The 13482-nt window shown below is 35.9% G+C and overlaps 1 protein-coding gene across 1 annotated transcript in view; it reads left to right on the top strand.

The window, feature by feature from the left end:
• Positions 1–9886, top strand: part of NTS (neurotensin) — a 14227-nt gene extending 4341 nt beyond the window's left edge. The window contains exons 2-4 of the mRNA XM_009285470.1: positions 962–1023; positions 7209–7433; positions 9514–9886. Coding sequence (XP_009283745.1) covers positions 962–1023; positions 7209–7433; positions 9514–9660 — 434 coding nt within the window. The 3' untranslated portion in view covers positions 9661–9886. The remainder of the gene's footprint in view (positions 1–961; positions 1024–7208; positions 7434–9513) is intronic.
• The last annotated feature ends 3596 nt before the right edge of the window (positions 9887–13482 follow it).

Raw genomic sequence — 13482 nt, 5'->3', positions numbered from 1 at the left:
GGCCCACTTCTCCAGCTTGTCCAGGTCCCTCTGGATGGCATCCCATCCCTCTGAAGTGTCAATCGCACCACTCAGCTTGGTGTCATCTGCAAACTTGCTGAGGGTGCACTCAATCCCACTGTTTCGCCTGAAGACTTAACTGATTTCTGTATATATCTCATCTTTGAGCTGTGATTGCTGCTACATTTTCAAGGCACCAGATCTTCCTTGTGATTCTGTACAGCACAAAGCAGAAAACTTTGTGGCTTTTTTTCTACAGCAATTTTTACCCTATTCACCAAATCACAGGTCTTGCAAGTCTGCTGAGCTATCAAAGGCCAATTAAATTAGTAAAGAAAATCCTAAGACTTTCAGTCAGAATACTTTATTTTGGTATATGCATTGTCAAGAGCTTGTATCACAAACTGGTCAAGCTCAATTCCCTCATATTAGTAAAAATATTCTTAATTTAACCAAGAATAATCAAGACTAAATCTTGTCAAGTAATCATAACTTCCATTCATATAAACACTTAGCTGCTGCTTAAATAAATATTCTTTGAAAATAAATATCCAAAATCTTCTTCCAAAGTAAGCAGAGGTGACAAATAGTGATTATGAAAATCATACTGATTTTGAATGAAGAGTATTACTGCAGTTTTGTTTACTGAAGGGGCTGCAGATTAGTGGGCCTGTCTACCAGTGAACTGAGATTAATGAATCGTTTCATTCACTTCAATAAGCTTGATCGTGCTTTAAAAAGGTAGTGAGTATCCATTTTAACATAATGTTGCTGTTACCTGAAGACTCCTCACAGTCCCTCTAGATCACTTTGCTGTGTTTTTACCTAAGTTTGGTTGGTTGGTTTTTGTTTGTTTGTTTGTTTTTCAAAATTAATTGATATATCTAAATTCTGTATGCTGAATTGAAATGCCCATGATTTACGATGAAATAATAAACACATGTTTCTGGTTTATTCCCAGATTCAGAAGAGGAAATGAAAGCGTTAGAAGCAGATTTATTGACCAATATGTACACATCAAAGGTAATTATTTTTCCTCTTTTAGCTGACAGGTAGGGAGCAAATGAATTCTCATTACAAACCCAGAAGTCTTTGCACAAAGTAATAACCTATGGTCTAGGCCGAAAAGTTCAGTGCTAGACATTACTGTGGTGCAAGATTTTCTCCAGTTCAAAGGAAATTTAAAGGTGTTGATGTGACACACTAAAAGTGCTCCTCACTCTTAACACTGGTACTTTCATTAAACTGTCAAAACTGTGTTATGTGCAGAGATGTAAATTTATATGAGGAAATGTGTTTCCAATAGGATTATGCCTGATGAAAGCTAAATTAACCTTGAGTCAAATCCGTAAGTGCTATTTTTATGCAGAACTTTTCCTATATGCACATAACATTAAGATAGTCATAAAGCAAAAACTGTTAATACATATGCTGATTTTGGTTTAGGAATTTAATCATAGTGTTAGTACAGGAATAATCTGATAAGTGACATTTCCTTGACAAGTTGCCAGACTGTGAACGATGTACGTGTTATTTAATACAAATAGACAAAAATTCAGTTCCAATCTCATTGACAAGGTGAAGCAGCAAGTGTTGCACATATGTATTGAACAGGCTGATAGACAAACACTTTCTCAACACTGTTATTTTCCACGAATGATCTAAGAAATATATACATCTAATACTTCTTCAGCAACATGTCAAAGAACAAACCCTGAAACAAGAGCCATGGGCTTAAGGTTGAACGTTTTCATTCTTTGTTCTAACGAAGTTCAAGTGATGCTTAAATTCAATGGAAAATGAAATGAGAAATGAAAAATTTCACCAAAAACAGAATTTCATAAGCCAATGACTAGTTGAAGGTTAAGGACAAAACCTACCTGGAAGACTTCTGTATTTATTGTATTTGCTTATATGTGAGCTTTTTCATAGGATCCTTTGAATAGACTAGAATAAGAAATGAGGCCAGAAAATACATTGTTTTGATCTGGTCTGGTGGTTCTTAGGTTCCCATGTTCTTTACTGGCGTGGTAATTAACCTTAGATGCCAAATAAACCTGTTTGCCACTTGTTTCTCTAAGGTACAGAAAGATTTAATAGATACTCTTTTCCTGAGACAAATTTAAATGTAGGAGCCTGACAAAAATAGTTCTTTCTCTGTGTGGCAAAGCATACTATGCCCTGGGAGGAAACCCTGCAGCTATTGGTATTTCTGCTACTGACTTTAGTGGAACTGTGAACCTAACTTCCACTTCCATCTTTCCCTCCCTCTCAGCACAGAGCACAATCTCAGGTAACTAAAATGCACAAATATAGCACACCAGTTTATAATGTAATGATGTTTGCCATAGTACTCTTATATGTTGTTTTACATCATGTAGCTTGCTATTCAATTTCCTTATGGTATGCACCATAAGTCAAGCGACACCTGAAGTTGACAGAAGCAGTAGATGCATGGTGGAGACATTGCTTTAATTCTACATTATACTGCCTTAAATCACCATCTAAAATTCATTAGTTCAATATATATTGTCTGTTGACATCAAAGTAAGGTGTGGTGGAACCACTAAAAAATGTGCATAAGTGCTTCTACAAGAGGCATACCACTATTTCATTCATTACTAAAATGACAAAGTCTTTTTATTTTTTTCTGTTGTCCTCTGATAGCTTTTAACCCTCATTAGAACAAAAGTATGGCTCTGGTGTGAGAGACAAATTTGAGAATGGTATGTGTAATAACTGTCTTGTATTGTGCCTGAGATCTGGTTCCAGTTGAGGGCAATTACTGTTAAATTGCATTAACCATCTTTGACACTGACTTGGTAATAAGCAGCAAGGGAAATCCAGACGATTTAAATAGCATTAAGATTAGGAAAAAAAAAGAAAAAATTGTTTATGAAAGCTCAGATCTAAAAATGCAGCAAAGTGGATTATCACTTGTGGTTCTAGTATTTGACAGAAAAGATATTCCTAAGTAGGCACTTGTGAAGTATAGTATCAAGACTACAGCTAGGGTTTAAGCACACACCTTTTGCAACATTCAGTAGTCTATCCAATATTATGGAAAGAGTTACTGTATGCTTTTGACTTCACAGATTGCTGTCCAGTGTCTACTGGCCCTTTTCAAACTGCTCTTTAAAGTCATCTCTCTGCTGAATCACTCTCCGTCTTTAAAGAAGTATGTCCATGCTTATTACAACCTGTCTTCAACATTTAATACAGTTTATCACCCTTCCCTGCTGTTACATCTCAAAGAAGATACAGGGATCAAACAAGTCCCTAAAATGCTTTATCTCTCTTTCCTCTAAGATAAAATCCAAAGAGCCATTTGGAAGATCTGGTAAGACAACACAACCTGAAGTGTCACAAACATGCAGACAGTTATCTGCTGTCTCTCTTTTATATCAAATAGATAGCTCTATTCCCAGCTTCCTAAATGCTTGCCTGAAACCACCACTTGCATGAAGAACGTCCTGAACTCAAACAAGATTGAGATGATGCTATTTAAAGAAAAAAAAAAAAAGAAAAAAAAAAGTATTTCCTTGAAGAATGCATCATCACTAGAATATACTCCACCTTTGGGATCCGCACTCACATTAATTTTCCGAAGTCTTGGACTCTCTGAACTTCTTAGTGTTCTAGGATGCCTATTGCTGACTGTATGTGCCTGGACAGTTTAGTTTCCTTGTCTGCGGCAGATGAGTTTACAGCTCAGGAGTTACTGACTTCCTCACTCAGTCATCACATAAAAATTCATTACGTTTACAGGCATTAGTATACACCATGGAGAAACTTCCACTGTAACAACTCAATACCATATCTGCTTAAAGACAGTATTTTTATTATTACTATGGTTACATTCTGAACAAAATTCAACTACTATTCCGAAATGAAACCATAGAGGTCCTACATTACCTTGGGTTTTACTTGGTTATGAATTTGTTTTTCATCTGCTTTCACTAGATAAAGACAAGAATATAAAAGAGAACTGAACTTTCTTTTTCTAAAAAAAAAATAGCATTTGGGAGGTATGGATTATGACATAAGAAGTATCTTCAACAAACTATCAGGGGTATCATTCAACCAGAAATGGAAAGAAAAAGATACCAGATAAGTTATAACTTGGGATTCTCTTTAATCTTTCATAGGACAAGCCAGTTGTCAAAGAGGGAAACATTCTCAAGCTCATTTCAGTTTCTATGATGATTTAAAATTCTCTTTCAAGATATATGAGGTGTGGGAAACCATATATCCGAGTCTTATCTCAGAAGCGTGTTCAGCAATAGAAATTCATACTCACCTCAGCATTAATAACTTTTAAATTCTGATTCATACTGCAGTCTCTTCTGTTCCTTCAGGTCACTCCCAGATATTTTTCAAGTTAATCTTAAAAAAATTAGTTCCATCTTGGCAGATATGGGTTCCTTGATCTCTTGTGTAGGTGTTTTCTAAAATATGTCTTGAGCAACTGTAGTTGGTATTGCTTAGACCTGTGTGGAAAATATATCACACATTGGAAATGTACCTGAACATTTGGGTTACGGTCATCTTAAACTGTATTTTCACATATTCCGTTAGGATAATCGCCTCAGAGATTTCCCATAACCTGTAAAACAAAGTTGTTTGATTGTAATGTTTGCTGTAATAGTGAAGCAGAGTAGAAAAGTAACATGACTGCTCTGTTCAGTGACTGGACGTGACCTGGAGAGCTCCATGTTCAGTTAAAAAAAAAATTGCACTCTTGACTGAAGTTCTTAATGCTTTATTGTCTCATTCTGTGAACTGGCAGCAGTGTAAGTCAGAAGCAGGTGTACCCAAGTAAAAATACTTTGAGGTAATAGATGTGTGGTATTAAGGGGAATTAGACTCCCTTAACAAACGAAGTATGCTTGCAGGCAGCACTGCAAAATTTTTTTCCCCTAACCTCATAAGTAGCAGCTAAGACCAATTTCACCTAATGAAGTCTGCTATTTAAGTTTTTTACTAATATACAGAGGAAAGTTCCTTTAAACATAGACATGCATCAGGCTAACATAAAGTAGTAACTTTAGATCAAAAAGATTCTATAAATTATGCAAGAAGGCATAACAAATTTCCCTATCCTTTCCTCTTCTTTTCTGTTTCCATCCATTGGAATATTTTGGGTTTTTTTTTAACTCAGAACTCTGACTTGCTCACATAGCACTGCCCCTAGATTTTATTCTTCATTGCAATTTAGCTATTGTAGTGCTAGCTCACATTTCTTTCATATACCCAGGAGAGAGAAGTGCACTGGAAAAGCCTCCTCATTTGTCATGGGAAGATCCATATTTTTATATTTCACAAATATTTTAAAACAGACCAAAGAAGATTTTGAAGTTGCAGTGGACGCTTGCTCTTTTTGCTGGTTTACTTCTGTTAATTACATTAGACATTCTGCAAAGAGGTTAATTTCTGTTTTGAACCTGTCACATCTTTTCAAATAATTCGACAGACTAATTAGGGCACCTAGATGGGACAACAGATGAGCTCAAAGTAAACAATTCAGAAGCAATTTCAAGCTTCTGAATAAGATTTGAGATTTGTTTTCTTCTTAGCCTCAAAACAAAATACTTTTTTTTTTTCCTGAGCCCTGTCAGTAATCTGAGAACACATAGTGGTTTTATTAAAGGGCTAAATTATTCTCATTTTGAAAGGCATGCATATATCAGATGTATATTGGAATAATGATTATGGCCAAAAGGGAATTTTTTGTAACTAATGCTAATAGTGATGCCAGCTTTTCTTGTTTCTTCCTCACTCCTCTCCATTTTCCTTCTTTTCCCTCAAAAAATAGTAAAGTATGGTGAATATGCATAAATCTTGCATACAATGCCCCTTTGTTAGGAAGGTGCTTTAAAGAAACAACAGATTATGTGATTACCTAATGTTCAGCTAAGTAAGCACTGCATCCACACTCTTAATTAATGCTGTCAGTATGTAAAAGGCAATGTCTGTGTAAATGTAATACCTATATTTAACTTTGTACATCCAGGAAAAGAAGCAACTACACTTCAGTTCATAGGTAAAGTGTAATCCTAATGTGCACAGCAAGGAAGCCCTTGCCAGTAATAAATAGGAATTTGCTATTTGGCTTTTGATTGGAGATCGCTATGTCACCAGTTCTAGTTTAAGGAAACTAATTTCTATACTCACCACTAAAATGAAAACAATTTGAAAGAAATTAATACTGGGAGAACCAAGAAAGCGGCAAAGACATGAAAAGCAGTGAATGAGGTAGGAATTAGGTTTTTCACTTAATTTTTTCTATTTGTAATAAAAACTAAAGAAGACTACTGCCACAACTGCTTGGAAACAACAGTACTAGTAGAAAAGTAAAAATTATTTTTCTCAACATTTTTTAAGAGGATTTAAAAGTTAAATAACTCCTAAATAATGCAAGATACTGGAGCAAGCAAAATTCGAGACAAACCATGGTGAAATTTCTGTTTCTGTCTTTCTGTAACATCTCTGACCAGATCCATTACGGACCACCTAAATACAGTTGGTCTGAATTTTTCAGTGCAGTTACCAAATCAAGAATACATTGTTTGCACAGGTCTGTTTCATCTTTGCTCCATCTTCATCTAAGCCTGTAGACCTTCAATTCACATATCCCAGGCTCAGGACTCTCCAGCATCCAAAACTCCTGGGGCTTACAGATTCCATAACTTCAGACCCAGCCTCATCAGACAGCTTGCCCTGAAGCAGGGACTCTGTTCCTTTTCTCAGGGAATTTTGAAATGACTGGTATTTGTTCTGAACTGGGGAGGAGCATCTAGTTAACCACAGGCATCCACCTTGGATTCCAGTACTGGGAATTTATCCAGTGGGTTTGACTCATTGTCCTGATTTACACCCGTGAATTTATATTAATTTCCATCTGTGTTTTTGTTTGCCCCTGTGCAGAATGACTATGAAATGCTACCATTCTGGTTTGGTAGCAGTTTAGTTTTTCACCGTGTATATCTACCTGGGGGGTAAGGCTGTGGGGAAGCAGACTTGGTGTGTTTAATAAATGAGTTGTCCTAATTTCAGCACTCTCTAATTATTGTCTAAAAGTTGAGCAGATGAAAAGTACTTCAAACACACAAACTTGTTCCTACCAAAATGTTTGAATGTCACACATTATTACTAAAAAACAAAACAAAAATTGCAACACGTTAAATAGTGGGTATTTGTATTTTCAGATTAACAGAGCAAAACTTCCTTACTGGAAAATGACCCTGCTAAATGTCTGCAATCTTGTCAACAACATAAACAACCAAGTGGGGGAAACAGTAGAGGTAGATGAAGAGGATCTTGTTTCAGGAAGACAGTTTCCTGCTGCTCTGGATGGCTTCAGCTTGGAAGCAATGCTGACAGTATATCAACTCCAAAAAGTTTGCCACAGCAGAGCCTTTCAGCATTGGGAGGTAAAAGTCTGTCACAAATGCATGTTTCAGCTGCTATTAAACTCTCAGGCTCTGTTTGTAGTGATGTTTTAAAATCCATATCCATGTGACCTGTCACATTGTCTAAGCTTTCCTTCCCTTTTTTATATTCTCTAACACCTCTAATATGCCTCTTATTGAAAGAGTTGTGAATTAATGTAGTTTCTGACAAGCTGAGTGTCTGTTTTTTATAAAGACCCATGGATAAATAAGAACTATTCTTAACTACATACTTTCTCCACTCTTTGTAGCCATTCCAAGGAACCAAACAAACACATGAAAGTGAGCTCTATGCCAGAACACAAAATTAATACCTGCTTAACAGACGTGAAGTTACTGCAGATTTATTGAGGCATAACTAAATGTAGGCAGTATTCAGGTTTCTGAAAACCCTTTTAAGGCCCTAAGGCAAACAGGATTCAAAATGCATGGACACATGCCCATGTGTACGAGTAATTTTACCAGGTTCTCTGGGCTTCTTATCATTGCTAGGAAACTGGTAGCAAGGGAACTCCTGCTTTTCGCTTCCCCACACCTAAAGAGGACCCTGGAAGTTGACACTGATTATATGAGGATTGCTGCTCTTAAATAGTGATTGTTTATAGTCCATTTGTGATATTTATCTTAGTGCAATGATCACACAGAGGCACACTGGGCACAATCCACTTGCGTTGTTATATATTACACTAAAAGCTGCTTTGCACAGCGAAAAAAGATATCTCAGTGTCACTAGCCACTTTCCAGTAAACCCATTTTCTTCAGCTATTGCAGGTTCATGGACAGTCTGCCTGAATCTTGATCCTCTTTTGTTTGCTGACTCACAGCTCTGTATTTGCAGGCTTATTCTCAATCCTGCATATTAGCTGGGATGGTCCATACAAAAGACTGCAACATCCTTGAGAACCAGAGTTTTCTGAGGACTCTCTTCATCAGTACATTTATTGCTGAAAAGGAGCTACCATTGAACTGACTATATGCAATAGCCCATATGGCTTAATCACAGTTCCTTGTTTTGCAGTTGCATCACCTCTTGCGGTGGTTGGGAATCGTCACTTCTAACAGTACTGCATGTGAAATTGAAAAAAAATATTATTCTCCCAGCTTAGGAACATGCTTATGCAGTGCAGAGGTTTATAAGACACAATAAAAGAAGAAGGGACAGAGCCAGAGGGGGAAGGATTGAAGAAGGCTTGAAATAAACAATTTATGTAATGAAAGAAGTTCTTGTGATCTTATTCATCCAGGATTGACTCCAAAGTCTGTTGAAACCATGAGAGTCTTTCCATTCATTTCAATAGAATTTAGATGAGCACTCATTTATTAAGTAATTAAGTGAGTAACAGAGTTTGATTGCTTAGGGAAATACTGAGGTGAGTATAAAAACGTTTTCAGTTTAATATCTTTCAGACAGACAGTAGGACTGTACTTGACCATGGAAGAACATGGTGAGAGAATGGATGAAATCTTAACAGATAAAGCAAGAACAAATCTGAACAAAACACTTCAAAAACTCCAAGTAAAACTCAAAACACAGTTATATAAGAAATTTTGATTGACAAAATTTTGGCTTTCTTGTGCTTTATTTCATTTCTTATTTGTTTATTACACATTTTGATTTTTTAGCTGTAGGAAGTGGCAGATAAAAATATTGCTCAAAAGCTGAAACCAGCAAGCAGTGGGTGTTTTAGGAGGTGTTTAGCCTAAATGAGTGATTACAGAGTGACAATCATTAGGAAGTTTTCAGTCAGTTTGCGTTTTAGTCCAAGGAGGACATACCAGCTTTTCTCTCTAGTCAAAACCAACGATCTCATTTGTTTCAGTGGAATTTAAGTATCACCTCTGTAGGATTCAGCTCATCTTTAGCCTGATCTTAGTTTTGTGTCTTGAGTTTTGGGCTTTTTTTTTTTTCTTCCTTTTTTTTTTTTTAAACCTGCAAATATTACGGTAAACATTTTTCTTGGTGGCAGATGTTAAAATAAAGTTTTATAAAACTTTATAGGAATTGATAATCTTCATTACCAAAAAAAGCTGATAACATTGTGTCTCTTCTTGCATCCTACAGTTACTTCAGCAAGATGCTTTTGATTTAGAGAACTCAAGCCAAGACAAGGAAATAATGAAAAGAAAAAATCCCTATATTCTGAAACGGCAGCTACATGTGAACAAAGCTAGAAGACCATACATACTCAAGAGAAGTTCATATTACTGATGCAGCAGAAGAAAACATTGTATATTTAGTTTATAGGTAACTGTGCATTATGATTATCTTATTTAAATCTAAAATCATACTTGTGTGAAAATATACTATGGAAAATCATCAAGATGGTAACATAACTGTGTCTTTTTTGCAATTGCTGTTTCTTGATTGTGATTTTTTCCTACTTGAGATTAATTGGACCAATACATTTGCAAATAAATCTAGTTTCTAAGCATGATGTATTGTACAAAACTGAGATTTCAACATATTTCCGACAATATTGTAGTCTTTTTCTATTTTATAAAGCACACTGACATACACCAAGTAAATTGATATTGTCCATAAACCCTATTGAGAATCTTACGATTTCTTAATGCAACACCTCAAACATATATATGCTTGCAAATTTTTGTGTAATACACTAGTCAGAATTGCCACAATATTTTATATATTGGCCAGTTTAATTTATTAGGGATTAGGTCTAAGGAAGGAAGGAAATACTATTAGCTAACTATTAAATGGCAATTTCAAAATTCGTATTTTAAATAGCCTGCTTGTAAATGAATTTTAAGTTCTTGACTCCTAACTTGCCACTGAAGAGTCATAATTTAAGAAAACAATACATAAATGAGAGTATGCTAGTGAGAACAAACTCAGATGTGCTTCAGTCTTGTGTATCACTGACTAAATAAGGAAAACAGTTTATTAAATTAGTAAAAGAATTTACAGTATTTACCTAATCTATGAATGCTCAGAAAAAAAAAAAAAAGACAAAAATAAAAGCTGATTCATGCTCCTGTGCTGTTACTGTTAAAATACTAATTCAGTTATATGAGAAACTTGGGAGAAATACTTGAAAGAGGAATTAAAATTAGAACATCTTAAACTTAAAATTAAAAGGCATTTCCTTTCCCTCCCTCTACAAATTTGTAATAACAACAGGCAGTTTCAGGGGTTAAAGACAGTCTTGGAAGCTGATGGAGAGGGAAGCTCCCAGCATGGAAAAAATTGTTTTCAAGCCATGAGGAATCAAGTGCCACCTGAAACTTACAGATTTTCCAGCTCTGTGTCTGTGATATATACATGGGACTCAGGATCTCAATGATCCTGGGTTCCAGTCTGGAGCAAAAGAGTCTGAAAGAACTGGGGGTCACAACAACAGTCAAAATAGAGGGGTAGTCCAAGACCTGTGAAGCCTGGATGCTGAGACAAGGAGGCAAAAACCAGACATTGCTTTTGAAAACCCGTTTTCTGTTTGAGGTATTTCCTCAAAGCAATGCTGTTCCAACAAACTGCCAGAAAAAAAACACTCAGAGAATTTCCAAATCCTCTCACAGGTCAGATTTTCTGTCAATTATTATTAAATATATACAGGGATATGCATAGAAAAAACATACCCATACCAATGGTTATACCAACTTTGTTACATGGGGAGGGATGTTTTTTTACAGTAAAATGTATTTTCACTATATTAAAGCTAATTATATTTCCTTTTCTCACTGCAAATGTTATTAATCAGTTTATTTATTCAATAGCCACTAAATGCATGCACTCACAAGATATAACTGAGCATACACTCATTACTGTAATAATCGTTATGACTTTAATACAGCAAAGCACTTAAGCACATTTGGTCTCAATGTTTTAAATGCTTAATGCGCTTAAGGGCTTTGCTTAAATCAGGTTCTAGTACATTCATACCCCTTCTTTTTTTATGAAACTGTTGTAGAATTAGACTGGAGAGACAGTATGCTCTCAAGTGGCTAAGAAACATCCCTCTTTCCAACAAACCTACAAGCTCCCTAGTCCTATTATGGACACTTTAAATTCTAAATTACGTGTTGGTCTGAAATAACAAAGCAGAACAGAGTTTGTTCCAAAATTCACTGCTAGCAATATATGAGGAAAAAAGAAAAGAAACTTCAGATCACTATTTCATGGGCAACACAGAAGAATAAGACAAAAAGAAATAGGTTGCTATGATATTTTTCTCTCGTGTTCAGTTTAAGAGTATGAGAGTTAAAAAAAAAAGTAGGGTAAGGTAATGTGGTTGTCATCTGATAGAGAATGTTAACATTTTTGAAAACAAAAGCACCCTTCCATGTTTCATTTTGGAGGTGATTTAGATATCCCGGGTGATGGCAGAGGACCTCAAATAACGATGATTAAGTGTTCCACCCTCATCTAGTGCTCCTCAGTCAAGTGGAACTTACCCTGTGACTGTGTACGTGTTCCTTGCAGTGCAGAGTTAAGATTAGCCAGACTGGCTGAAAATGGCTTAAAATAACCCATTTCCTTTCAGCACGCTGTGAATCCACACACGGTCAGCTACTGTGTGTCACTGGAGGAGGCAGAGCTTAAAGTATGGCAGGAGGTAGCTTGTTCAGTTGTTCCCTAGCCTCTGATGGAGGTGTTCAGGGAGCTGAGGGATGGCACCCAGAGTGAGAGACAGTCCTAACTAGATGAGGAAACAATATCCATGAGTGTAACATGGTCAGTAAAGATACAAAAGCCAATGCTGGCATTTCAGCTTATTGGTCATTGGTGAAAAGCGAGCATAGCAGCATTAAAATGTTAGAAAACACACTTAAACCATACGATTAAGCCAGATACACAGAGCAGTTAAGGGATATTTAGATCTCTGGGGGACTGTTATTTTCTTGAAATCTCCTCTCACTTCTAGCTGTTGCTACCTCCTGATGACCTCCCTGCTGTGGAACTGCAGCCTTTTTTTAGCCCTCCTTTTTGGATGATGGCAGCAAAAAAATAGGCAGGCTTATGCGTATTTGTCTCTATTTCGCACATTCTTTCAGTGGGATCCTCGGGGTACCTGCCTTGGCCCTAGCTGTGCATTGCCTGCAAAATCAATGCTGTATCTGCAGCAGCAATGGGTGCTGAATGAAGTTCAAGCCAGAGGAGGCCCTCACAATATGTAAAGATTTGTAAATTCAGACAGCTTTTTTTTTTGCTTTTCTTTTTTCACCAGCTCATAATTGCTTTAAGTTTAAAAATGTTTTGAAGACCATTAACTCAGATTGCTACCTTGGCTTAAAGAACTGCCTCTTGATATGGACAATTTTGTTTCATAAAGGCAATTATTTGCTGTCTTTCTCTGTCTCTGCAGAGGAGCACATTTTTCCTACATATTCCATTGCTGATGTTTTTACGAAGTTCATAGATGAATAATTATATCAATTATTCGGAAACTTTATACTTAGTTATTTCTCATACTCCTAAAATATTGGATATTGTCATACAGAGCAATTGCAGAAACCTCTCAGTTATTTCTAATGTAGAATTAAATGTAACTGAGATTTGATTTTATATATTTTTAATAGTTATCATCCATAATCTTACAAATGCCCTACACCAGAAAAGTAAAACATCGAGAAATGAATAATTTTATCATCTCTGAAGCATATATTTGTTAGTTTTTCTTTAAATGAAACATTAAAAAATAACAGTTACTGTTTTCAAGGTTAAATGTGGTGATAAAATAAGTCTTCAGACTCCTTGAGTCTTGCTTGTGGTATATTATAAAATTTGCTGTTTTCTGTCTTTTCTATTATAAGTCTAAACTTTGTTCTGTGTTTTATGTAAGAACTTAATGGCTGTGGTGTGAACAGAGTGGATGAAATGTGGAGTTTGCAGATTAAAAGATTTAATTTTGCGATGTATGATTGTGGCTATGCCTCATACCCTACTCTTAACTAACACATAATGGAGGCATGATAATTTGGTCTTGATCTTTATTCTTTTTCCCCAAGATTAGTTATCAGTTTGCACTATGCGGTATCAAATTGAAGATGCAAGCCACCACTATAATACTTGAGT

This window comes from Aptenodytes forsteri, unplaced genomic scaffold (assembly GCF_000699145.1).
Source record: "Aptenodytes forsteri isolate BGI_AS27 unplaced genomic scaffold, ASM69914v1 Scaffold568, whole genome shotgun sequence".
Taxonomy (NCBI): Eukaryota; Metazoa; Chordata; class Aves; order Sphenisciformes; family Spheniscidae; genus Aptenodytes; species Aptenodytes forsteri.
The sequence above is the reverse complement of the archived record's forward strand: the minus strand, read 5'-3'. Positions and strand labels throughout refer to the sequence as shown.